The following is a 22,749-nucleotide window of genomic DNA, read 5'->3' on the forward strand; positions in this document are numbered from 1 at the left end:
TGGCAGTCGGGCGGGTTTGCAACTGAAACCTGTGGGTTTTGGACCCGGCAGGAGCGGGGGCGGATTTATTTTTGCACCTGCAGGTCTGCGGGCTCGGGGACCCGAAATAGGGTGGGGTGGGGCGGGTTTTAACTTTCCCCCGCGGGTGCCCATTGGGGTCCGAAGTTTATTTCTAGCCCACTGGAAATGCAGCCCAACCCACGTAAGAAACCTAAATATATAAACCGGAACCTCCCCGTCTCTCCCGTCTCCACCCCGCGCCGCCCCCGCCCTCTCCCTCGGTTCCTCTCTCCGCCCGCGGCCCGTCCGCCCCCGCCCCCTCCCTCTGCGGCCGTCCGCCGGCCCCTCCCTCTCCGCCCGTCCCCCGCCCCCTCCCCGCACCGCCCCCTTCCTCTCCGCCCGTCCGCCGCACCCTCCCCGCGCCTCCCGAAACCCTAGCGCACGCACCATGGCGGCGGCGGCGGCGCAGCAGAAGATCCGGTGGGGGGAGCTCGAGGAGGACGACGGCGGCGACCTCGACTTCCTCCTCCCTCCCCGCGTCGTCGTCGGGCCCGACGAGAACGGCTTCAAGAAGGTCATCGAGTACCGCTTCGACGACGACGGCAACAAGGTCAAGGTCACCACCACCACCCGCGTCCGCAAGCTCGCCAAGGCCCGCCTCTCCCGCAGCGCCATCGAGCGCCGCCAGTGGCCCAAGTTCGGCGACGCCCTCAAGGAGGACGCCGGCTCCAGGCTCACCATGGTCTCCACCGAGGAGATCCTCCTCGAGCGCCCCCGCGCCCCTGGTATGGATCCCCCCTCCACTCCTCGATCCGCCGCCTCCATTTCTGATCTGTTGCATCATGTTTTTGTTCGTCACCTGTTCTTTCTATTGCTAGCAACTAGGCGCGATCGGTATCTCGAATATTTCGATTCATTTCTTAGTTCTGTAATTGCAGATAGATGCAGTTGCTGTGAAATTGGGGGCCGTTGGATGGCTTTGTGTACATGTTCGTCTATTCTAGATAGACAGGGTTCGCGGTGTTGAACATTTCTAATTAGGCCTTGTAGGAGCAACAAATTTCGTCATGGTTCTATTCATCCCATTCCAATCGCCTCTTGAGTGATGCGATAATTGTGTCACGGAGCACTTAAAATTACCATTTCATTCTGGCTGATCATCTTCGTCATACTGGTGATTCCTGCTGTTGTTTTAACTGAGCTACAATTAGCAGCCATTCAATAAAATTTTGGCAGATCTATTTTTGTTTCATATCAAAGACTCGAATTGCATTCCATATTTCATTGATTGCGATCTCCATTTGATGCAGTTGTACCACTGACTGCAAGTTATCTCAGTATGAAGAATTATTTGTTATGTTACAACTTACATGAGCTCCTGAATGCTCACATGCCGCAAAAATAACACACCATTTCTTCTTGATGTGCTTACTATTTCTCTTTCCAGCATTCACAAATTCAGGCATAGTTAAGTTACATTTGTCTATCAATCTGCCAAAGCATTTTTCAGCTAAATAGTGTACATCTTACGGTTACAGACCTGTCAGTTAGCCATTGTAAATGCTCTGCTTAATGTATTCATCATCTTTTTTTTTGTGGGTTATGGGGCCTCTAAACTCGCCTGTATTAAACTTTGGTAATCTTATTATCTTCATGCCTTGTGCTTGCATATTTGCTAACTGCCCACTCATTTGTAGGGAGCAAAGCTGATGAACCAGCTGCATCTGGTGACCCACTGGCTGTGGCAAGCAAGGGAGGTGCTGTTCTCATGGTTTGCAGAACCTGTGGCAAGAAGGGCGACCACTGGACCTCAAAGTGTCCCTACAAGGACCTTGCGCCACCGACTGAAAGTTTCTCGGACAGGCCTCCGACGTCCGATGGCCCTCCTGCTGCAGGCGGTCCTGCGAAGGGAGCATATGTTCCCCCTACCTTGAGAGGTGGCGCTGATAGGAGTGGTGGAGATTCGATGCGCCGTAGGAACGATGAGAACTCAGTCCGTGTCACCAACCTCTCAGAGGACACCCGTGAGCCCGACCTCCTCGAGCTGTTCCGCGCGTTCGGCCCTGTCAGCCGTGTCTATGTCGCGGTGGACCAGAAGACTGGGTCAAGCAGGGGGTTCGGCTTCGTCAACTTTGTTCACAGAGAGGACGCGGAGAAGGCGATCAGCAAGCTCAATGGTTATGGTTATGATAACCTTATCCTCCGCGTTGAGTGGGCGACGCCAAGGCCCAACTAGTTTGTTCGCTGCTACCTACTTACTAGAGTTGCATATTTTCGCAAAGAAGTGCTACATTGGTATGTTGTTTGGAATAGCACTTGTGTCATGCGCATATGCTGTGTCGTAAAAACCTGCTGTTAAGTGTTAATTTTGGTTGGACGCGGATAATTACACTCGCTGCTGTTTTGTTCTGCTGTCTCTGCTGTCTTTATTCATTTTGTTTGGTGCTCGGTGCAGTCAGAAAAAGGTTTGAGGATGGGCAAGGAATTGGTGTTCACATGACGGTGCCCGAATGCATTGCTTTCACTCTAGTTTCGTTTGGTTAGGATAGGATGAAGATAACTTTTGGTTTGCCAATACGAGTTATGCTATATGTGTGCTTCCAAATACTGAAGTTTGCATTTGGGACCAGTAGTAATCGGATGTCTTAGCGCATTCAGTTGTTGAGGGAACGCATAAAAAACATGCAAATAATAACATTCAGTTGTTGAGCGGATTATTCTTTGTTTTGGATAGTTTTTGACAGATTTCATCAGAAATTTGCTAAAACTTTCTACGTATGAACTCAACACAAGATGAAACAGGCAAGCCCCTGTAACCAGTATCATGATGCCTAATTAGAAGTGATGGTTGCCGTTGGTTCGGATCAGACAGCAAGACTGGCGAACTTGGCAGCTGAAAACTTGTCCAGTTACATCACAAATGGAACCCATCCGCCAATTGATCACAGTTTCGTGCCACGTGGAGATGCATCAATTCAAACATTCAGGTTCCAATCGTGCAAACATTCAGGTTCCATGTGGAGATGCATCAATTCAAACATTCAGGTTCAGTAAGGAGATGATGAATCGATAATAGACTTTCAGGGTTCCAATCGTGCACCTGGAACAGCAACAGAAGCTGTTGGCCATAACCATACACAAATAAAATCTATGATACAGGACTAATCACTCTCCTAAACTTGTGCTAAGTCTTTGATGGATCACTTAAGCATTTTTGGTGGCTTGTATGTGTTCTTGATGAGTCTTAATCTTCAATGCATCTCTAGACACTCCAGCAACTCCAAATGGGTGAGTGGTGGGGGTATAAATAGCCCCAAGGGCTCAAAGAGCCGTTGCTCCAACGGCTAGTGAAAAATTATACCATCGGATGTTCTGATGGTATATTTTTTAGTCTGCATCGTAACATCCAAATTCTCCAGAAATTCATCCGACGCTTTATCCGATGCCCTCATCGGATCATTCGGTGCCACTGGCCACGTCACATAGCCATTGGATCCCCTGACGTAATTGCTCCGACACTTCCTCCGATGATGCCATCGGATCATCTAGTGATGAAGACATTCTAGCCAAAATCTTCTGTCAAGGATCAAAGAAAACATATTTTGTCCGACGCTGCTTTTGTGCATACCATCGGATCATCCGGTGCTATTGTATTTTCTTTGTCTTCCAAGCCTGTCCCTCAGAATTCATCCGACGCTACTAGAAAAGTGACCATCGGAACATCCGATGGTTGACTTTGCCTGGTTTTCTCCGTAGCGTACCAATTACTCCGATGCTTGCTCCGACACTTTCTCTGGGGGGCCATCGGAACATCCGGTGCTGAAGATATTCTGGCCAAAACCTTCTGTCAGGGATCACAGAAAATATGCTTTGTCCGACGCTATTTTTTTACATACCATCGGATCATCCGGTGCTATTGTATTTTGTTTGTCTTTCAAGCCTATCCCTTAGAATTCGTCCGACGCTACTAGAAAAGTGACCATCGGAACATCCGATGGTTGACTTTGCCTGATTTTCTCCGTAGCGTACCAATTACTCTGATGCTTGCTTCAACGTTTTCTCTAGGGGGTCATCGGAACATCCGATGGTAGATGGTACTATTTTCTTTGATTTATTTGTTTCCATGCAAGCACCAAAGATACCGTCACTTGGATATACCTATGTCTAGATTAGAAAAATCAAAACGAATAGTAACTTGTAATGGATGGAGTAGAAGGGAAGATAAGCATTTGGATGTGCGATAATATATTGGGATTGGGAGAGGAGCTAGGGCAGTAGATCAAAATCGAGAGGAGTAATGCCACTAGAGCGGCTGTATCGATAGAGCAAAATTGGTACAGGAGAAATCGTACCTGGAGCAAATTTCACGCGTGTGTAGAAGACGTGCATACGTGTATGCGTGTGGAGCAGCAGGGTACAGTGTTTACATATTTTTAATTACTATAATCTTAAAAATAAATTCTTTAGAGCTTTTCAAAATTGTGAGATGGCTAATTTTAAAAAACACCAGAGTGACCAAGCCACCATCTGTGGCTCTTTCGGTAAGTTAAGTCGGTTCGAGACCCAATTCGATGCTCAAAGCCCACGGAAGATCTGATGCAAGCCCATAAAACCAATTCGGGCCACCCTACCCATTTCCCAATCCCCATTTACTTCCACCGAGCTGCATCTGCCACTGACGGCCCATTAGACTCCCCTCACCGTCGAGCAGGGAGGGCAGTCGGGCGGGTTTACACCCGAAAGCCGTGGGTTTTGGACCCGACAGGGGTGAGGGTGGGTTTATTTTTGCACCCGCGGGTCCGGGGACCTGAAATGGGGCAGGGCGGGACGGGTTTTGACTTTCCCCCGCGGGTGCCCATTGGGGGTCCGAAGTTTGTTCCTAGCTCAATGAAAATGCAACCTAACCCACGTAAGAAACCCTAAATATATAAACCGGAACCTCCCTATCTCTCTCGTCTCCAACCCCGCGTCGCCCCCACCCTCTCCCTCGGTTCCTCTCTCCGCTCGCAGCCCATCCGACGGCCGCCCCTCCCTCTCCACCCGTCCGCCGTGGCCCATTCGCCGCCGCCCCCTCCCCGCACCGCCCCCTTCCTCTCCGCCCATCCGCCGCACCCTCCCCGCGCCGCCCATCCACCGCCCCCTCGGCCGCGCGCGCCGGCCGCACCCCTCGCCCACGGGTGTCGGGGATCCGCTAGGTTTCGGGCACCCACGAGTTTTTGGGTCGGGGCAGCATTTCCACCCAATTGGTGTTTCGGGTTTGGGGTGGGTTTATTGTTCGGGTTTCAGGGGTGGGGAATCAGTGGAAGCTTCACCCGCCGGCTCCAATCCGCCCCGTTGCCATCCCTATTTCCCCGGCAAGGTTTACATCACCGAGGACGAGCACGCGCAGCGGGTGGCGAGGGCTGGTGGAAGGAACAGAGAGACTGTGAAACGTATTATTGGGCCGGGCCGTGAAGGGTTACAGCCCAGTTCGTTGTAAGGACTGGCCCATGCCTCGTCCAGCTCACTCACCATCACAAAACCTGTTCAGTTTTGGTTGGATTCCAACTTCTTCCGTTTGCATTTCACATGCAGCATCGGGGATCCATTAGTTTTCATCCCAGAAGGAATTCAATGCAAATCTGCAGAGAACTCAACCGAATTTTGGGACAAAAATCCCGTTTTCATGCTGTAGCTGCACAGCGTACCAGATTTAACAAACAACAGCTATGACTCTAGAAGTATACCGAGCAAAAAATCGTCAAAATTCATCTATACTATAAAGCATTAGTGTCTAAGAAAATATTTTTCACCCAAATGAAATAACACGCACGCAACGAGGGAAAGCGATACGAGCAGATTACAAGAATGCATGCATAATTGCTCCCAAAAGGCAGAGATATCAGGAGATGCCAAATAGCAGCAGCATGACACTTACCGGACAGTCTCAGAATTGGCCATTATGATTAGTACCAGCAATTATATAAACTTGAATGTTTCTACTAGTTTGAGAAAGAATGCCACACTGAGCCACTCACCGGTACTAGGAGCTGTGAAATGGTTCTTCACGTGCAGCCACATGCAATCCTCATCAGATTTAGTTTTATTATGTGATCTCATTAAGTCTATTGTACATAGGATAGCAGCACTTGACCGTGAAATTTTTATTCGAGTGTCTTCTTCCAAGGTTACAACTATCATAATTTTTGTAGCTAATCTAGCCTAATATCCAGCACTAGCTCCCTAAAACCTCCTACACGTAAACTAAATAAGAAAAGAAGGAGAGCCCCAGCTCATGCAGCTGTTCAGCTCACACCTCGTTAACCAATCTTCTTTCTTCACCCATTGCATTGCCGTTTTGTTCCTGATTTCTTGTGCAACCAATAAAGGTACCAACCTTCTCACCAACAATAGCCTTTGCAATGTTTCCTGGCTTTTGCAAGTTAAACACGACAACTGCAAAATGACTTGCCAGATTAAAAATTTTAAATAGGAAATAAAATGCAGCACAAAGTGGAGGCTGGGATCTAAAATAGTATAAAAAAATGATAGCATCCTTACCAGGAATGTTGTTTTCTTGGCATAGTGTGATGGCAGTCATGTCCATTACCGAGAGATCTCTTGTAGTCACTTCATGATAGCTCACTGTCTCAAGAAGGTGAGCATTTGGGTTATGCCTGGGGTCTGCATCGTACACACCATCAACATTTGTTGCTTTAAGCACTACCTCTGCATTAACTGTTTGCATAATAGCAGGAAGAATATGTCAGTCTGTTAGGTTAAACAATTTTTACTGAATGAAACAATGCTGTCCATCTAAAAAGCCAGTCTAGGAAAGGTAAGTTTAAGCTCACACTAATAGCATGTTTCTACAGGCAAACTAGACCTTGTGATTCATGATTACTTATGTAAATATGTGACACGCAACTCTCCTGCGGCGTTCGAGATTACTTATGTAAATATGTACGAGTTAATGAAAATACACTCTAACACAAGTTTTGTACAAGTCCCAGCTTGTGGCAGAAAACCGGCTTAAATAGGTGCATAACTATTGCTTAACCTAACAGTTACATCCACTGTTTTCATTTTTAACTCAATCTGCAACTGGATGTTCATCATTATATAAACTAAGAGAAGAGAGGTAAGTAGGTAACTGCTGTTGCGAGAGTCCTTCTGAGTCAACTTACCTGCAACTGACTACAGCTTGACAGTAAAGCAAGAACTTATTTAGGAATGAAACAAATACACATATCTGCAAGCATATTTCTCTAGATTATTTTTAGCAAATGCAGTTCGTTTGATGAAGAATACAAGATGAACTCACTTTCTGCACAACGGAGAGCAGCAGCTGTATCAGTTGTAAAGAATGGGTTCCCTGTCCCGGCAGCAAATATAACAACCCTTCCTTTCTCTAAATGCCTGACAGCTCTTCTGCGTATATATGGTTCTGCAACCTCTGACATACGGAAGGCAGTTTGGACACGGGTAGGTATTCCAATGCTCTCCATTGTTGCTTGAAGAAATATAGCATTCATCACAGTGGCCAGCATGCTGAATTAGGAAACATGATCAGATGTAGTGTTGAACAATTTTTTATGTTAAGAAATCATACTATTGCTTGTCACAATAAATGTCTTTCAAAATGAGCAGCAGAGACACAAATATTATGGACAGAGAACAAATAAAACATTACAGGTGATCTTCAACTTCGATAAAATTGCAAGTTTCTTAAAAGAATTGTTCATATTTCCACTCAGTAAACTATTTTGATGGAATACGCCAGCAAATTTAAATGTGGTTTGTATATCACAAATGTTGAACTGCTAAGAAATTAAAATAAATGACGTACAATGCATGCAACTACCAAAATGGGTCTGATATTGGGCTTAGGTTTCATTTCATTACCTGCTTTAACTACATCACACTTTATCGTATTTCAACTTATTTTAAAATGCCACATAAAAGCCGAGCATAGGATGAGCGAACGAAAATACATCAAGCATTGGACATATTACCCGATGTAATCCGCTGATGAGCGATCAAGCCCACTACATCCAGCCCAAGAGGCCCCACGGAAGATATTGCCCCCACCAACAACAATAGCAACCTGCAAGTGAACATTTTTAATACGCATAATATAGTTATACACTTATACTAGAGAAGACGAGATAATACAAGGCACTCGCTTCCAAGGCAACGGAATCTAACCATTAAATTAATGCCTACTATCAAGTATAATTATGTGCATTTTATTTCACTAATTCTAAATCTTGAAACAAGTATATACAATTAAGAAATAAATGAAAGACAGTAGAGAGGGCACACCTCTACACCTAGCTTGGTGACAGAAGCAACCTCTCTTGCAATTGCCATTGTAATCTGCAACACAGCACACAGTTAAATTAAATAACATGACCTGCGCATATTAATTGTTTACCGCTTAGATTGAAAGATGTTCCAGCTCCACCGAAAGAAGACTCACCTTTGGGTCGATGTTTTCGGTGCGATCTCCAGCAAGAGCTTCCCCACTTACTTTAAGCAGTACACGTTGCCATCTGTATGGCCTTTTCGACCTAGAAGAACCTTCATCAAGCGTAAAGCTGAACGGCGGCAACAGTGATGTTTGATTCCTGACAAATGGAAGAGGCATGAGATGCATGCTTTAGAAAAGGTAATCCAGAATTACTTCAGGTCTTCAGCATCAAAAGGAAGTACTACAAAATTGGCTGCAGATATGATGAAACTGATAGGCAAGCTGCCAATTACAAAGAATCCAACCACAATTCCGCACTTGAGGACCTCTACCATGGATATGTATAGCGCGAAAATTTCTATTTATGTCACACAACACTACAACAGTCGTCAATCGTCATAGAAAAAACTGCCCTTTCTAGGCTACACAGCTAAGATTGCTAGCTTCCTCTGTGTTGTCCGTATGCCTCCTACCAAATCATGAGTCGGTAGGGGCGAGACCCAATCTTTCAATTGCGCAATTGTCGTCTAACGATCTAGTGCTTGAGGAAAACAAAGAGAAATATAGAAGCATTTCATCGAACACCTCAACCCCACCCCGTCGACCTGACCCAACAAATCACGTCAAACATCATGCATGGAGAACGTGAAGGTGTTCGTACCCGAAGTTGGAGGAGTCGGAACCGGCGGCGGCGGCGGCGGTGGCGCGGGCGCGCGGCTTTGCGGAGAGTGAGAGGGGAGTGTTGATGCGAAGGGCTCTCGGGCGCGAGGGGAGCAGAGGAGACAGGGACGGTGGCGAGGAGAGAGCCGGCACCACGGCGGCGGAGGCGGCCATGGTTGGAGTAAGCAACCGTCGCTCCAGGAAGTGGGGGCACGCGGGAGGAGAAGATGATGAGGTGGGCCCGCGACTCGATACTCAGCAGCCGAGCTCTAGCGGAGCCTGCAACCTCAAGGCTCGAGCTCGTGAACGATTGCAGCTCGAGCCGAGCTCGATCCGAGCCTGAGATCTGACCGGGGCTCGAGCTCGTTCTCAAGCCAAGCCTCGAGCCCGACTCGAATAGGCTCGTTTGCCGCAGACATCTTGTAGATGCTGCTTGTCAGCTTGAACACTTCAATCCAACAAACAAACTAAAGCGTCCATTAGACCACCGAGCATGACTTGAGAAGCGTTTTTTTTTCACAAGGGTGAGAAGCACATTTGAGCGCCTAGATGAATAATTGCAAATCTTTGTGTGTACGAGATTAGAATAACTTCAAAATAACTTCATCTACCACACGATATGCCTTGAGATTTGTGATATTCTCACAGTACAAAATTTTCCATCGATGCAAAACTTACACATCATTCAGCTTATACAACAGACCATTTTGGTGAGATTCTCTAAGTTACAAAACTGTCCTAGGGTGTAAAACTCCTCTTATACAGCAACAGGCCGTCTGGGTGAGTATCTGAATGCCAGCAACCTTGATGCCGCTTTTCTCTTGAAGACCAAATAGAGGGCCAGGATACCGCACACTACAAGAAGATACAGCCAGAGGTGAGCTTCTCGAACATGGAACATCTTGTCATTGTCGCAGCGGCAGTCGTAGTCACTACGGAGCAGCTTCATCTGCCCATCAACTCCGTCTGGGTCCAGGATGAAATCAAGGCTGACAGCTTCCTGCTCCAGCACAATGTGCGTGGACTTTGATCGGAAGCCTTCCATGGATGCCATAACTGCAAGAAGCATGAACAAATGTCACACAGTTGGATAGAGAAAGCGACCGTTTTGCTTTTCGGACTACAGGTTTTGTCAGTCTATATATACAATGGATGGTCAACTTGATCTTAGTAGCTAAACATGGAAAAAGTTGGGGAATATGTTGTTTCGTATAGGTGGTAAAACTTGGCTGGTTCCTGCCAAGCACAAATTGATTTACCTCTGATTGATAGGCATACAAGTCGAAGAAAATTTCAGAAAACCATGTCAAGAGACATGCCAGTCTGAGGATTCCCAATTGCTTTTGCAATTGCAGGTGATATAACCATATACATAAATTCTGAGGAAAAAGTGACGTACCTTCGTATTTCTTACCAGGCACAATAATTCGGTGGTAATCTCCAAAAGCTCTGCTTGCTCTTACCTAAAAGAAAGAAAAAGTTAGGGAACTCCTGGAAACATATAACAAGAACTCCATATTTATCAATTCGTCTATTCTAACATAACTGAACTAATGCTACCAAAACAAACTAACCTTGGAATCGATGCCCTTTATCATCACTGAGCCAGGTATAGGCCTGCCAGTATCTGCTGCAAATATCCTTCCATGAACTCCTGACTAAAACTAGAGTTAATATGACAGAACAGACTGATGAACCAAGCCACAATGCATACAATGATACAAACAATGGGAATCGGAATAACTGTAGTATTGTTTGATAAACTCTGTTCTCTACCACATAAGAGGAAGCATATCCCACAAATCCTGACTAAATAGGCAGTCGAGCTCTTTGGGTACAGTAATCCATTGCAAGCCATGAACATTTGTTGTAAAGGAAAAAGGATAAGCTTCCTAGTGTGCATGCCATTGTGGTGACAGTGAACACGAATTATGATAAACACTGATTGATCTTGTTCAGAACTCAGACCAACTAGCCAAAATGCCCCACCCTGAAACAGCTTCCTTTCTGGAAAAATATTGTGCCCGACATTTTCAATTATAGGCAGTAACTGGCTTGGTGCATACATTACTATGAAGCAGTTAGTACATGAAAACACTGGTATAAACATGAGCAGTTATGTGCCTCAACTCACTAAACAACTAACACCATTTCATTTCAATCAGTGCAAAAGTCACCCTTTGTAGTGCATAAGGAGACAATTGATTACCTTTATTAAGCTTGCAAGAAGATTAAGCATACTCATTCTATTGTGTTCCCAGATGACAGGAAGCTGTAGCAAAACAATAGAATAAGCAACAGAACAAAAAAAAAAATAAAGATCTGCAAAACAGAAGCAGAACCGTAGAGAACTCGATGCAAAGGTACCTCAGCTGCTTTTGGCCATTTTGTGTCACTAATCTCCAGAGTTAACTCAAAGCAGCCTCCATGTATATAATTCCAGTCTTGCATTCCACCATATATTGGATACCTGAATCACAAACAAGGATGTTGATTGATGCAAAGCCCAGACATACACAGAAAGTCTCATATGCAGTATGAACAAAATGCTACTGTTTGTTTACCAGAAGGCTCCATTTGTTATCCCTCCTTCAAATTCTTTGCTCAAGGACATGTTGTAGTGGGACTGACTATACACTGATGCCATGTGCCGGAATGTCTTATCATCAGGACATCCGTAATAATGTTTGCTGTGAGAAAGTAAAATCTTTGTTGAGAATGCTAAACTGTGAAATCAAGCAAGTAAAATTGTGGCCTTAAAGAGCAGAGGTGAAAAGCAGCAAAGAAAGAAACCACACATAGCATTGAGGAAATAGGTGTATCATCACATCACTGGATATTTTGAGAGGGAGAGAACATCCAATTGGTAGTGAGAACAGTGGTGGTTCTTGAGGTCCAAAGTGAGCTTTATGCACTCCACCCCCCCTCCCCCCCACCCCCCAACACACACACACACTAGAGAAATCATCAAAGAAATATTTCATTTCACCATTCAATTACAAATAAAATACTAATCTGGCCTCCTCTTTTCTTTGGCCATGTTAAATTGGCCCCCTCTATAATCCCATCTAAGCTCCGCCGCTGAGTGACACACACACACACACACACACACACACACACACACACACACACAGAGAGAGAGAGAGAGAGAGAGCATCATTCATAGATGGCAATGTGTTAATCAGCTGCTCATAAGACTAAGTCATCCATGCAGCTAATCTGCCTTGACACTTGACGGTCCTTACCTTGACCATTGTACAAAATTCTGATCTTGTCCAATTTCAACTCGTTTTACTAACCCAAATTATTATTAGTCTAATTCACCACCAAATGATTTTTTTTTTGTTTCTCCTCACACACATTATGTTTTAGGTTCAAGCTTTGTGGGTGACAACCACCAACAAACCTGATGTTACAAAAGTATATCAGATCTTTTTGTGATTATTCATAGGTTGGAAGCCACTGATGCTAATTTAACCATCAATATATGAAAATACATTTTGCCCCAAAAAAGGTGAAAATACACGAAAAAGAACATGAAAAATTCCATAACTGTTTTTTTTCCGATGTACATCTGATAAAGTTTGAACTTAAAACTCAATTTGAATGTGGATAAACAAAATATAAATATGTATAAGGGGGTGAATGGACCCAGTTTAAAATAGTTTGGGGGAGTGTCAAAATTTTGGTCATGAGGTCAAGAGGACAGACCGACAAAGTGACTTGTTTGGGGTAGTAAAATGGAGTTTGTCCTATAAAGAATTAAGAAAACATAAACCACTAGCTGCAACATCACATTATAACAGATTAAAGCACCTATATGCAATCAAAACTTTAAATAAACCATTTGCAACCACAAGAATCCATTGTACATCCTCTGAACCATACACTACCACACTAGCAACACTATTAGTTGAGATACTTGAAAGTGAATTTAGGTAGAAGAAGGAATCACCCTGTATCTCTAGTTCCATCCCATGGATAATTGGCAACAAGAGCACCCTAAAAAAATTCAAATAAGATGATAATATAGAACCTCATTTCAACAAGATAAGTAATAGCAGATAACTGTGGGTAGGAGAGAATAGTTACCCCATGCAAACTAGCAGAAGCTGTGAAGTGTTCTTGCTTTACCCAGTTCATAATGGCTCTAGTTTCAGGTTGTCTAGAGTTGATATCGTTGTTAGCGGAGAAGAACTGTCAATTTCAGTTAGTGTCAATTGAATGGCTACAAAAAATAAATAAATAAAGGACAAAAGGGGCAGTAGAAGCTTCCATAAGGAAAAGAGGTGCAACGTAAAGGAATACTCACTTGGTCAGGAAAATCTCGGTTGAGATCAATATCATTTGCATTACCACGCCATCTAAGAGCAAATCCATCTGGGTTCATTGTTGGAAGTATATGAAGGTGCATATTCTCCACAATTAGAGTTGCCTACAGAAATTAGTTCACATGTTGAGTTTACCATACTGGCAGCAGTTTTCATAGATTAGAGAAAATACATGTGCCAAACAGCACAGTTACATTGAACATGGTATCTTAATGTTGAACAATATATTGGCAAATAAGTAAAAAAAAGCATGCTTTAGAATTTAATTTAATTTAATTTCAAACTTCATATTTCAAATAATATTTCATGAATTATTATATTTTCAACCCCTTTATACATGATAGCTTCCGTTCAAAATTATGATATCATCTGAACAACTCAAAAAATACTAAAGGTAGCCATAAAAAATCTAAACCACAAGGGGCGGGCCATTGGTAAACTGCACCGTGACCAAAGAGCAAGTAGCGACAGATGAATGTTTGATTACCAATGGATCCTTCAGATAGTTATCACACAGCCAATTCGCAAGATGCATAAGAACCTCTCTTCCAACCGGCTCATCACCATGAACATTTCCAATGAACTGCATGAGCAGCACAAATTACATCACAGATAAATTCATGGTGCCTTTAACACTGGGATTAGAATTAAGAACCCCCGTCAATTCATCATCAATTGATAGTTGAATAAGAACAGAAGTATGAAATAACTAACTCAAGCAACAGAGCAAGCCAGCAGAATAATTGTTAACATGGCAATTTGTCACAGGAAAACCATGTGTTTAAGTATGGACCTAGTATAGGAGAGTGAGCTGAGTATTTGACAATGTGACATTAAATGATTAAATGTTCACTGCTACAGAAAAATGTGTGCTAAGTTTGAGCATACTAATAGCTTACTTTATGGTCTCAAGATATAGGGGAAAGAGTTAGTCCCCCATAAATTAATAACGAATGAAGAAGGAAAGCAAGGATATGGGATCAGAGAAATCGAATTTAAGATTGAAAAAAAGGAATCGCATCGTCATTGAACACATCCCACATGTGTGAATATGATTCTGGCACAGAATCCTTTTAGATCACAAGGGCTAGATGAATAAAATAATAAGATGAGATGATCATTCATTACAGAAAACTTCCAACCAAAATTTTAGTTGCATTCTCCAAATTTTGAAAAAGAACAGCCCCAGTTAAGAGTCATTAAGAAAATGGTACCACAAACCTTGAATGCTGGTTCAGCTTCTTTTTGCCTTGGCTTGTCTGATATTTCAATCACCCACTACAATCAGCACAGTTACCAAGTACATAAATTTGGCACTAAGCAAGGCATATGAAATGTACTGCAATTGAAGTTACGTACCAATGGAAAATCATTCACACTCTTTCCAATGCTGATAACAGGTTTGTGTTATCCCTCAAAGAGAGAAGAAATAATAGGTAAGTAAATTTTAACATATGAGAATACTGGAGGGAGGAAAGTAAAGGAAGAAAGAAAAAAATGCAATAAAAACTGAGATAAAGACAATATCAGAGTAGTATAACAAATAAACAGAAAAGATTCAAATCAAATATTTTATTATTTAGATAATGCTAAAAAAATCTGAGCATGTAACAACTTAATAGTATAAACAAAGACAGAATTATACAGGAATCTTATGAACAACTTATGTTCAGAAGTGGCATTTCATGATTAATTTTCTTTTGAAATCTACATATTTCATTGTAACCATTTGCTATTGCCCATCAATATGACCACATATGGATCGGTGATTCTCTCATGATCGGCAAAGACTTTGTATTATACCGTATACCATAAATGAATACCCACATGTGTACATGGCTTAAAAGAACTGATGGTCTTGTGGTTGTTTTAGAAGCTCTAAATATAATGGTCACAGAGAAGTAAAGTATTATACATCATGTACCTGTATATCCTGGAGATATTAGAACAACGACTTCCAAAGGCATGTACAGCAATCTCAAGCTCAGCATTGCTCATATATCCACGAGCCATTTCTTCTCTGAATTTAGTCCAAAATCATACACAACATGGTCAACCAATAATATCAAGCATTATAGACACACATTGTTTTCTTTCTTAAAAACAAAGTTAAAAGTTCTTATTTTAACATACGTGATATGAGGCTTTTTTTGAAGCAGGTTACGTGAAAATAACCCACGATCTCCATCATCTGTACATGGTTAAAAAATTAGTATATGTATCAGTAACTGGATAATAGAAATAGGTACCTATATGCAGAAAGCTATATCAAACGTGTGTGGACATGTACAGATAGATGCTGAGGCAGCCAATATAAGAATACATTGACTAGAATACTAGATCAGAGAAGGGCATGGGTATCGATACGTATTGGATAGAACATGAACATAGCAATCCATTACAAAATTCCAGCTTCTTCAAGATTAATCCTCATGATTCCATCTGATGGCAAGTACGCCCATTTATACCAGTGTTTTAATAAGCTGAATACATGATGGACGGTAGCCTTCAACAGTCAACACACTCATCACGTATTCAAGAGCATGCAATTTTTTATAATTCCAATTCGTGCTCGCCATCACTGTGCAGTGTGCACTGTTCCTCCCCAATCAGAAAACACTCTAGTACCCAAAACGAATTGATTCAATCAAAGCAAAAATTCTATAAAGCCCCACAAAAATGAAACGAGCTACCGGATCCGGAGTCTCCGAAGATCCCCAGCTGAAACCAATCCCACCGCTCCCACACGGACGGGAAACGCTCCTCAATGAAATGCACATACAAACCCGACGGCCCGACATCACACGGAAGGGAAGAGCAGGGAGAGACCTGAAGGACCGTGGCTGCCTCTCGCGGCAGCCTGCATGGGAAGCGAGGCGAAGGCGCGGAGCAGGAGGAGGACGAAGAGGGGGTGGAGGCGCGAGATCGCCATGGGCGCGCGAGGACGCCGCCGCCCACGTGGTGTGGTGGGGTTCGGGGAGTGAGCCGAGTGGGCTTTGGGTTTGACCTGGTGACGGACCGCGGGCCGATGAGACCGGGAGGGAGCACGATCCGCTTCGACGGAAGAGTTGTAAATTAGAACAAAACCAGCTGGGCCATAAGCACACAAGCACCAGTGGTCTAGTGGTAGAATAGTACCCTGCCACGGTACAGACCCGGGTTCGATTCCCGGCTGGTGCAAATCTTTTCTTTTGTTTTGCTCTACGATTTCCAGTCCTCGAGGTCTCGTACATTTTGAACCATTTCTTTTGTACGTTTCTCGTGTGTTCAGCCAAACGATCCTCCACCCTTCCCATCAAGGCGTCAATTGCAAAGAGAAGAGAAAGGCCAACCAGGCACGATATTCTCCAGAAACATGAGATATTTTTATTCAATTCACTTCTTTTAACATGTACGGCATTGTTTCAGTGAACATTTGAGTATAATCTATTTCTTCTGCTCGAATTATCTAAACAAAACGAAGCGTAGTGTGATACGGCAGATGCTCGTATCATGTCAGAACAAGGCAGCAGCAAAAAATGGGTTCAGCAGGCACTCCAGGATGGTTCTCCATCAATCAACAAATACAACGACTGCGTCTCTACTGCAGTGCTTTCGGGATTTGTCTGCACCAGCTGAGAAGCCATATGTATTCACAGAAAGAACTTGCCCTCCGCACTGCTCAGCTGTCAGCTCAGCAAAACAAGGCTGCAGCACTTGTGCTCCTGGGAAAAAAAATTAGCAGGCGCCATCATTATGTATTCAATGAAATAATTGTGCCAGGACCTGTAACAGGAGATGACACATGAGACTCAAAGTTGAATAAAATCTCACCTTTCAGAAGACGACTAGAAGGGGCTGCCAGTCATCACCACACAGCTACTTTTAAATTTGGACAGCTACAAAAACTATAATTGCAGTGGTCAGTGGATTCATCTATTTTGAATTGGACACCTTCAGTAGCTCATGGAATGCTTCTTGAGGAATGTCGACAGATCCCACTCGTTTCATGCGCTTTTTGCCTTCCTTTTGCTTCTCTAGCAACTTCTTCTTCCTAGTAATGTCACCGCCATAGCACTTGGCCAGCACATTCTTCCTCATTGCTGACAGGCTGGAAAGAGAGGAATATAAGCAAAACCCATGTGACAGCAATGCATATTCAACTATTTACCTCCTAACTAGATGGCTTTTCAGATACAGTTAACCTGATAATGAACAATATATTTAGTTGTTTACTGTGCAGAAGAACATTGCTGCTAAAACTAGGGCAGCTTCCTACTGGTTGAAACCTGAACGTTTTTGGTGGCCAAGATTGCAGCTGATTTCCCAAGGCTGGCTGGTTAATTTATATATATACTTTACAGGTAGATCTTTTAGGCCAACAGAAAGGCTTACTTGGAAAGTTTTTGAAAGTGTTTCCAGCTGTTGTTAGTTGCTATTAATTTGCATTACTTTCTTACAGAAAATGCTAAAAGATAATGACTAAAATATTCTGTACAAGTAAACAGCAATGCTGTTATAAACTCAGTGAAATGAACATAATAACTTCAAAAATGTGTTGATAGAAAAAATAATCTTCAATCAAATCAAAACGGTAAAAAATAGTAAAGAGAAATGCACTGTGGTCCTTAAACTTTTCCTGGATTCTCACCAGGTGAGAATCCAGGAAAAGTTTAAGGACCACAGTGCATTTCCCTCAATGGTGATTTAAAAAACTAATAGCAGCTTCGAGTATCTTACGTTTCCCTAGCGATAACCTTTGAACCAATTGCTGCTTGTATGGTGATCTCAAACATTTGTCTGCATTACCACATACAAAAATAAGGAATAAATTATGTTAGACCACAGAAATGTAAATCATGTCGCCCTCAACATGAGCCCATAGCAAAATTCTGTTCTAAGCCTTGCAAAAGCCACCAAAGAGAAAAATGCCAAATATTTTATTCTCAGTTAAGTGTTTAATCCCTTTCCAGCAAATTACACAACTTTTTGGTGTAATTTATATATTGAACTAAAAGTAATGTGTTCAGAAAGAGATATTCTCATGTCTCAGGCACAGTTCACATGTCCAAAAAAGAAGGTTGATGAATACCTTTCAATAAATTTCTTGAGCTTCTCCACTAATTCCCTTCCAACCCGCTGAGCCTTCTGGTTATGCACTATAGTTGCCATAGCATCAACAGGTTGACCATTAAGAAGGATGTCCATCTTAACTAGATCAGACTGTTCGTATCTGTCAAGGAGAAAAGGGGAGGAAATGAATAAATAAACTAAACAAATTTTTGGTACTTTTTTCTTCCTCCTATCAGCCATTTTACTATTGAACAGATTTTTGCATGCCACTTTACGAGTAAGTTTCACAAAATGCAAACTATTTCAGATATTAATGATGCTTGCCCTTAATAAGTCAACAATCCCAGATCTGATCAAAAGAATGTTTCCAAAACCTTGTATACATAAGACAAGCACTTTCTGTTTGTAAACACTAGACATGTGCTAGATTTCAAAAAGAAAGTCCACTCAAGGAGTTACACTGATCAGAAAGTTGTACTGACAACTTTAGAATATAAAGCAGTGAAAATAAAATATATAATAATAATAAAAGCATATGAGGAAGTGAAATAAACAACATAATATTTTTCTCATCTGCAAATTCCAAAAGGAAAAACAGTGTAACAAGACTATGCCTTGTTACTGCATTCACAAAGGGACTTACTCGGAATCTTCATAGTCAAAAGTAGCATAACCAGACGTAATGCCTTTCAACTCATTATAAAAGTCCACAATTATCTCCTTCAATGGTAATCGGTACTTCAACATAGCCCTTTGGCTGCATAAAAAAAATAGCCATGAAAAGCAAAGAAAAAGAAGAACACTTGATAAAACAGAGAGATTTGGAGGGAAAAAGGTTTACGCATCAATAAATGTATATTCCAGCTGCTCGCCCCTCCTTTCTGAACAAAGCATAATGACAGGTCCAACATACCTGAAAAGGTGATTGAGCATGATAATAAATTTCTACTTGTAATGCTCAAATATCCCAAAAAAAAAGTAGAAAACAAGTGTGATAGGAAGCAGATCTTACTCACTAGGGATAATGATTGTTGCAATAACTGTGGGCTCCCAACAGGCGGTTATACGCTTTCCAGGATTAGAAGCCAAAGCAGCAGGGTTCTCAACTTGTACCTTGCTGGGAAATACAACTTAAGTTTAGTTTTCTAGCAGAAAACAAATATAGCAAATACAATTGTGAATGCACACCTTCCATCACCGTATTCAAAAATATAAGGTACGGTTGGTATGGTCGATATGACTTGAGCTCCATATTCCTAAATAAACCCAGTGGCAGAATCAGAATCTCAAGGCAATTAGGTCACACAAATTATTTACATTATATCACATCTGATAATTTCCTCTTTTTCACATTATATTCCATTTTTCCTCTTTATAAGTTCAAATGAGCGGAAGAGTTTCTGGATTGACACAGGTATTCGATGCACTTAACCTGATGATGAAAGATATTCTCTACCTTTTTTTCTGCTGAAACATTCCATACTTCTAAAGGCATCCCAAAGAGTCAAAGTTACAAATTTCCATGAGATACTAGCATACTAGTTAAGAACGATGCTCTTTAAAACTAATTTTTAAACATCAATTGGTGTATTATGTATCTTGAGCACGTATTATGTGACTAAACATAAAAAAATCAATGAATCAGAATTATGGGAAAAACTATACTTGCTCAAGCCGTTGGTGGAATACATCCATGTGTAGCAATCCTAGGAAGCCACATCTGTACAGAAGACAGTCATAAGAAAATCAACAATAGATTACAGCAAATTCCACACTCTGTAATGAAACTATAGGGAACTAGTTCACATACAGAAAATCTGGTACCTGAATCCCATGCCAAGTGCATTGCTTGACTCTTTTGTAACAGAGACACTGGCATCATTACATGTTAGTTTCTCAATCGCATGGCTAAGAGCTTCGAAGTCAGAACCATCAGCAGGATAGAGGCCAGAGAAGACCATGTGTTTTGCAGGCTTGAAACCTGAAAGGCTATTCTGTATGATGTCGCACCGCACGCAACCAAAAACTAAGGAAAGAGAACACGAAACATGGCTATGGAACTGCAATACATCATGCATGTTCTTCTCAGGCTAAATCGGACTAAATAAAAAGTGAAAATACATGAGGACATAAAAAAATTTCAAGAATGGGACTCCGTACCAGGAAGTGGCTCAACAATGCTCTTTGCCTGATGAAGGGTATCGCCAATGCGTGCTTCTTTAGTTGAACGCATTCCACTAATAACATACCCAACTTGTCCAGTGTAGAGCACTCCAGTAGGTGTAAGCTCAGGGTGCATAATGCCAACATCCAGAACTTCATATGCACGGCCAGTTGCAGCTGATGCTATCTTATCACCTTTACGCAGAGCACCATCAACAACAGCAACATGGCAAATCACTCCTTTGTACTCATCATAGTAGGAATCCAGAAGCAACATCCGTACAGGTGAATCACATTTCCCAGGTGGGGAAGGTATGCGTTCAATTACAGCAGGTAATACATGTTCAAGGCCTTTCCCAGTCTTGGCAGAAGTGAGCAGGGCTTCACTTGGATCAATATCAAATAACCTCTTCAATTGATCCTTTACATTATCTGGATCAGCAGTCGGCTGATCAATCTTGTTAATCACAGGAATGATGCTCAAATTTGATTCAAATGCAAGGTAAAAGTTTGCGATTGTTTGAGCTTGTACTCCTTGTGCTGCATCAACTACTAAAAGAGCACCCTGGCAAGCTGCAAGGGACCTGGATACCTCATAGCTGAAATCCACATGGCCTGGTGTATCAATCAAATTAAGCAAATATCTTGGTGCATCTGAGTCCTGGGATGCAGTAGTGTTCCTATAGAACATAGTTGCTGTTTGTGCTTTGACTGTAATTCCCCTTTCTCTCTCAACCTGGTCATCACATACATGGACGTTACAACAGAAGACATGCAATATCAAACTACACATCAAGGCCTGATACAATGTCAAAGCAATTTTCTGAAAGCAATGTCCAGATCAGAGTACAGGGAAAAAGGAGTTAAGGTTGTGGAAATAAACATTCTTAGCTAAATGTAGTTGAATCATATAATATTAAAATCTAAACGTAACAATTATTCTAAAAATAATGCAGTCATCAATACAGTTCCAGAATCTAATCGTGAAAACAGTAAGGAAATGGTGGTTTAACTGAACTAATCACCAATGACCATCCAATAATTGAACGGTAAAGGGCCAACATTTCGCTAATTTCTCTAAGTTATCTAAGAAAGGGGGAGTGAACGGGGAGAATTGGCGCCGCACTTGCAACTTGTCGAGGTACTGGGGCTGGCCATGGCCCTTCTGGATGGTGCCGGTGAGCTCCAACAGCCTGTCCGCGAGCGTCGACTTTCCGTGGTCGACGTGGGCGATGATGGAGAAGTTCCGGACCCGCTCCGGCGGGTACAGCGCCAGCTCGGACCCGGACACCGCGCCACGCGCGCCGTGCTCCGGCGACGCCTGCGACGAGAGGAGGCGCTCGGGCTGCTGGAGCGCGTTCCGGGACAAGGAGGTGGGGGCGGCGATATGCCGCGCAATACCGCGAGCGGATCGCCGGAGCACGGCGGCGCCGGCCATTCCGAGACGCGGGCGGGGGCGGCCGGCGGCGGGGGCTAGGGTTCTGGGAGGGGATTTGGCGGAGGAGGAAGATGGGTTGCGTGGAAGCGGTCTATGGACTGGAGACTAGAGAGCCAGACCATGGTGGTGTCCGTGCGCCTGTGACGTGGCAATTTTAAGTTCCATCGTGGTTGCGAAAGGCATTCGATCTGCCATGGATTTGTAAAAAACTGTCACGTTTGTGTGGTGCTTGGCCGGTGCAAAATGTCCTTGTAGTGTACAGCTCGGATAGAGTTTTCTTTTTTTTTTTACTTGTACACTTCTTCTATATCAAGACATGTAGGAATCTACTTTATTATGAGCTGCTTCCAAAACAAAGAAAAATGAAGGTAAAAAGATTGTCTTTGACTCGCTGGTGCTCGTCATTTACGATTATGAATGTGACCATCAATCTTTCTCGGTTGGCTCACAAGTTGAGCTTCCTTCCTTCGGATCAGTGACATATAGCATAACCTACTCAATCCTGCAAGCACAATGTGGTTGAGCGCGCTAGCATTTGCCGATGGCCATACATGTTCCTCACTTGAATTGGCCTACCAAATGTTTCCCACGATAAAGGCAACGTATTTAAATGTGCCACCGGTCATAATCAAGCAACTACGCAAGTGTTTGAT

General features: G+C 42.9%; 4 protein-coding genes and 1 non-coding gene across 8 annotated transcripts; 2 read left to right on the forward strand and 3 right to left on the reverse strand.

Annotated features, from left to right (window-relative positions):
• Positions 1–332: 332 nt before the first annotated feature.
• On the forward strand, positions 333–2,416 carry LOC117853850 (uncharacterized). The gene is made up of 2 exons (XM_034736134.2): positions 333–785; positions 1,698–2,416. Exons 1-2 carry the CDS (start codon positions 449–451, stop codon positions 2,234–2,236), a joined length of 876 nt encoding a protein of 291 aa, XP_034592025.1. The 5' UTR covers positions 333–448; the 3' UTR covers positions 2,237–2,416.
• A 3,643-nt stretch (positions 2,417–6,059) lies between these two features.
• Positions 6,060–9,341, reverse strand: LOC117852366 (uncharacterized). The gene is made up of 7 exons (XM_034734427.2): positions 9,114–9,341; positions 8,462–8,609; positions 8,305–8,358; positions 7,995–8,086; positions 7,304–7,530; positions 6,541–6,717; positions 6,060–6,435 (listed from the first exon to the last, which is right to left on the reverse strand). The coding sequence occupies exons 1-7, from the start codon at positions 9,284–9,286 to the stop codon at positions 6,290–6,292; spliced, it is 1,017 nt and encodes a 338-aa protein (XP_034590318.1). The 5' UTR covers positions 9,287–9,341; the 3' UTR covers positions 6,060–6,289.
• Positions 9,342–9,699: 358 nt separating this feature from the next.
• LOC117852365 (carboxypeptidase SOL1) lies at positions 9,700–16,455 on the reverse strand. Of its 4 annotated transcripts, XM_034734422.2 has the most exons (15): positions 16,273–16,454; positions 15,577–15,634; positions 15,368–15,463; positions 14,803–14,833; positions 14,665–14,721; positions 13,931–14,026; positions 13,425–13,547; positions 13,205–13,309; positions 13,068–13,114; positions 11,677–11,802; positions 11,480–11,582; positions 11,322–11,384; positions 10,687–10,770; positions 10,512–10,575; positions 9,700–10,168 (listed from the first exon to the last, which is right to left on the reverse strand). In XM_034734422.2, the coding sequence occupies exons 1-15, from the start codon at positions 16,373–16,375 to the stop codon at positions 9,870–9,872; spliced, it is 1,455 nt and encodes a 484-aa protein (XP_034590313.1). In that variant the 5' UTR covers positions 16,376–16,454; the 3' UTR covers positions 9,700–9,869. The 4 variants fall into 4 exon arrangements, with proteins under 4 accessions (XP_034590313.1, XP_034590312.1, XP_034590314.1 ...); XM_034734421.2 differs by having other exon boundaries at positions 9,949–10,575; positions 16,273–16,455; XM_034734423.2 differs by lacking the exon at positions 14,803–14,833 and having other exon boundaries at positions 9,949–10,575; positions 14,665–14,702; positions 16,273–16,355.
• Positions 16,456–16,552: 97 nt separating this feature from the next.
• Positions 16,553–16,623, forward strand: TRNAG-GCC (transfer RNA glycine (anticodon GCC)). Its single transcript has one exon. It is a non-coding gene; the product is annotated as a tRNA-Gly (tRNA).
• Positions 16,624–16,786: 163 nt separating this feature from the next.
• Positions 16,787–22,173, reverse strand: LOC117853827 (translation factor GUF1 homolog, mitochondrial). Its single transcript, XM_034736114.2, has 12 exons — positions 21,785–22,173; positions 20,656–21,394; positions 20,320–20,476; positions 20,161–20,215; positions 19,684–19,751; positions 19,508–19,612; positions 19,337–19,408; positions 19,139–19,252; positions 18,515–18,655; positions 18,163–18,222; positions 17,257–17,533; positions 16,787–17,147 (listed from the first exon to the last, which is right to left on the reverse strand). The coding sequence occupies exons 1-11, from the start codon at positions 22,094–22,096 to the stop codon at positions 17,359–17,361; spliced, it is 1,998 nt and encodes a 665-aa protein (XP_034592005.1). The 5' UTR covers positions 22,097–22,173; the 3' UTR covers positions 16,787–17,147; positions 17,257–17,358.
• Positions 22,174–22,749: the final 576 nt, after the last annotated feature.

This window comes from Setaria viridis, chromosome 4 (genome assembly GCF_005286985.2).
Source record: "Setaria viridis chromosome 4, Setaria_viridis_v4.0, whole genome shotgun sequence".
Taxonomy (NCBI): domain Eukaryota; kingdom Viridiplantae; phylum Streptophyta; class Magnoliopsida; order Poales; family Poaceae; genus Setaria; species Setaria viridis.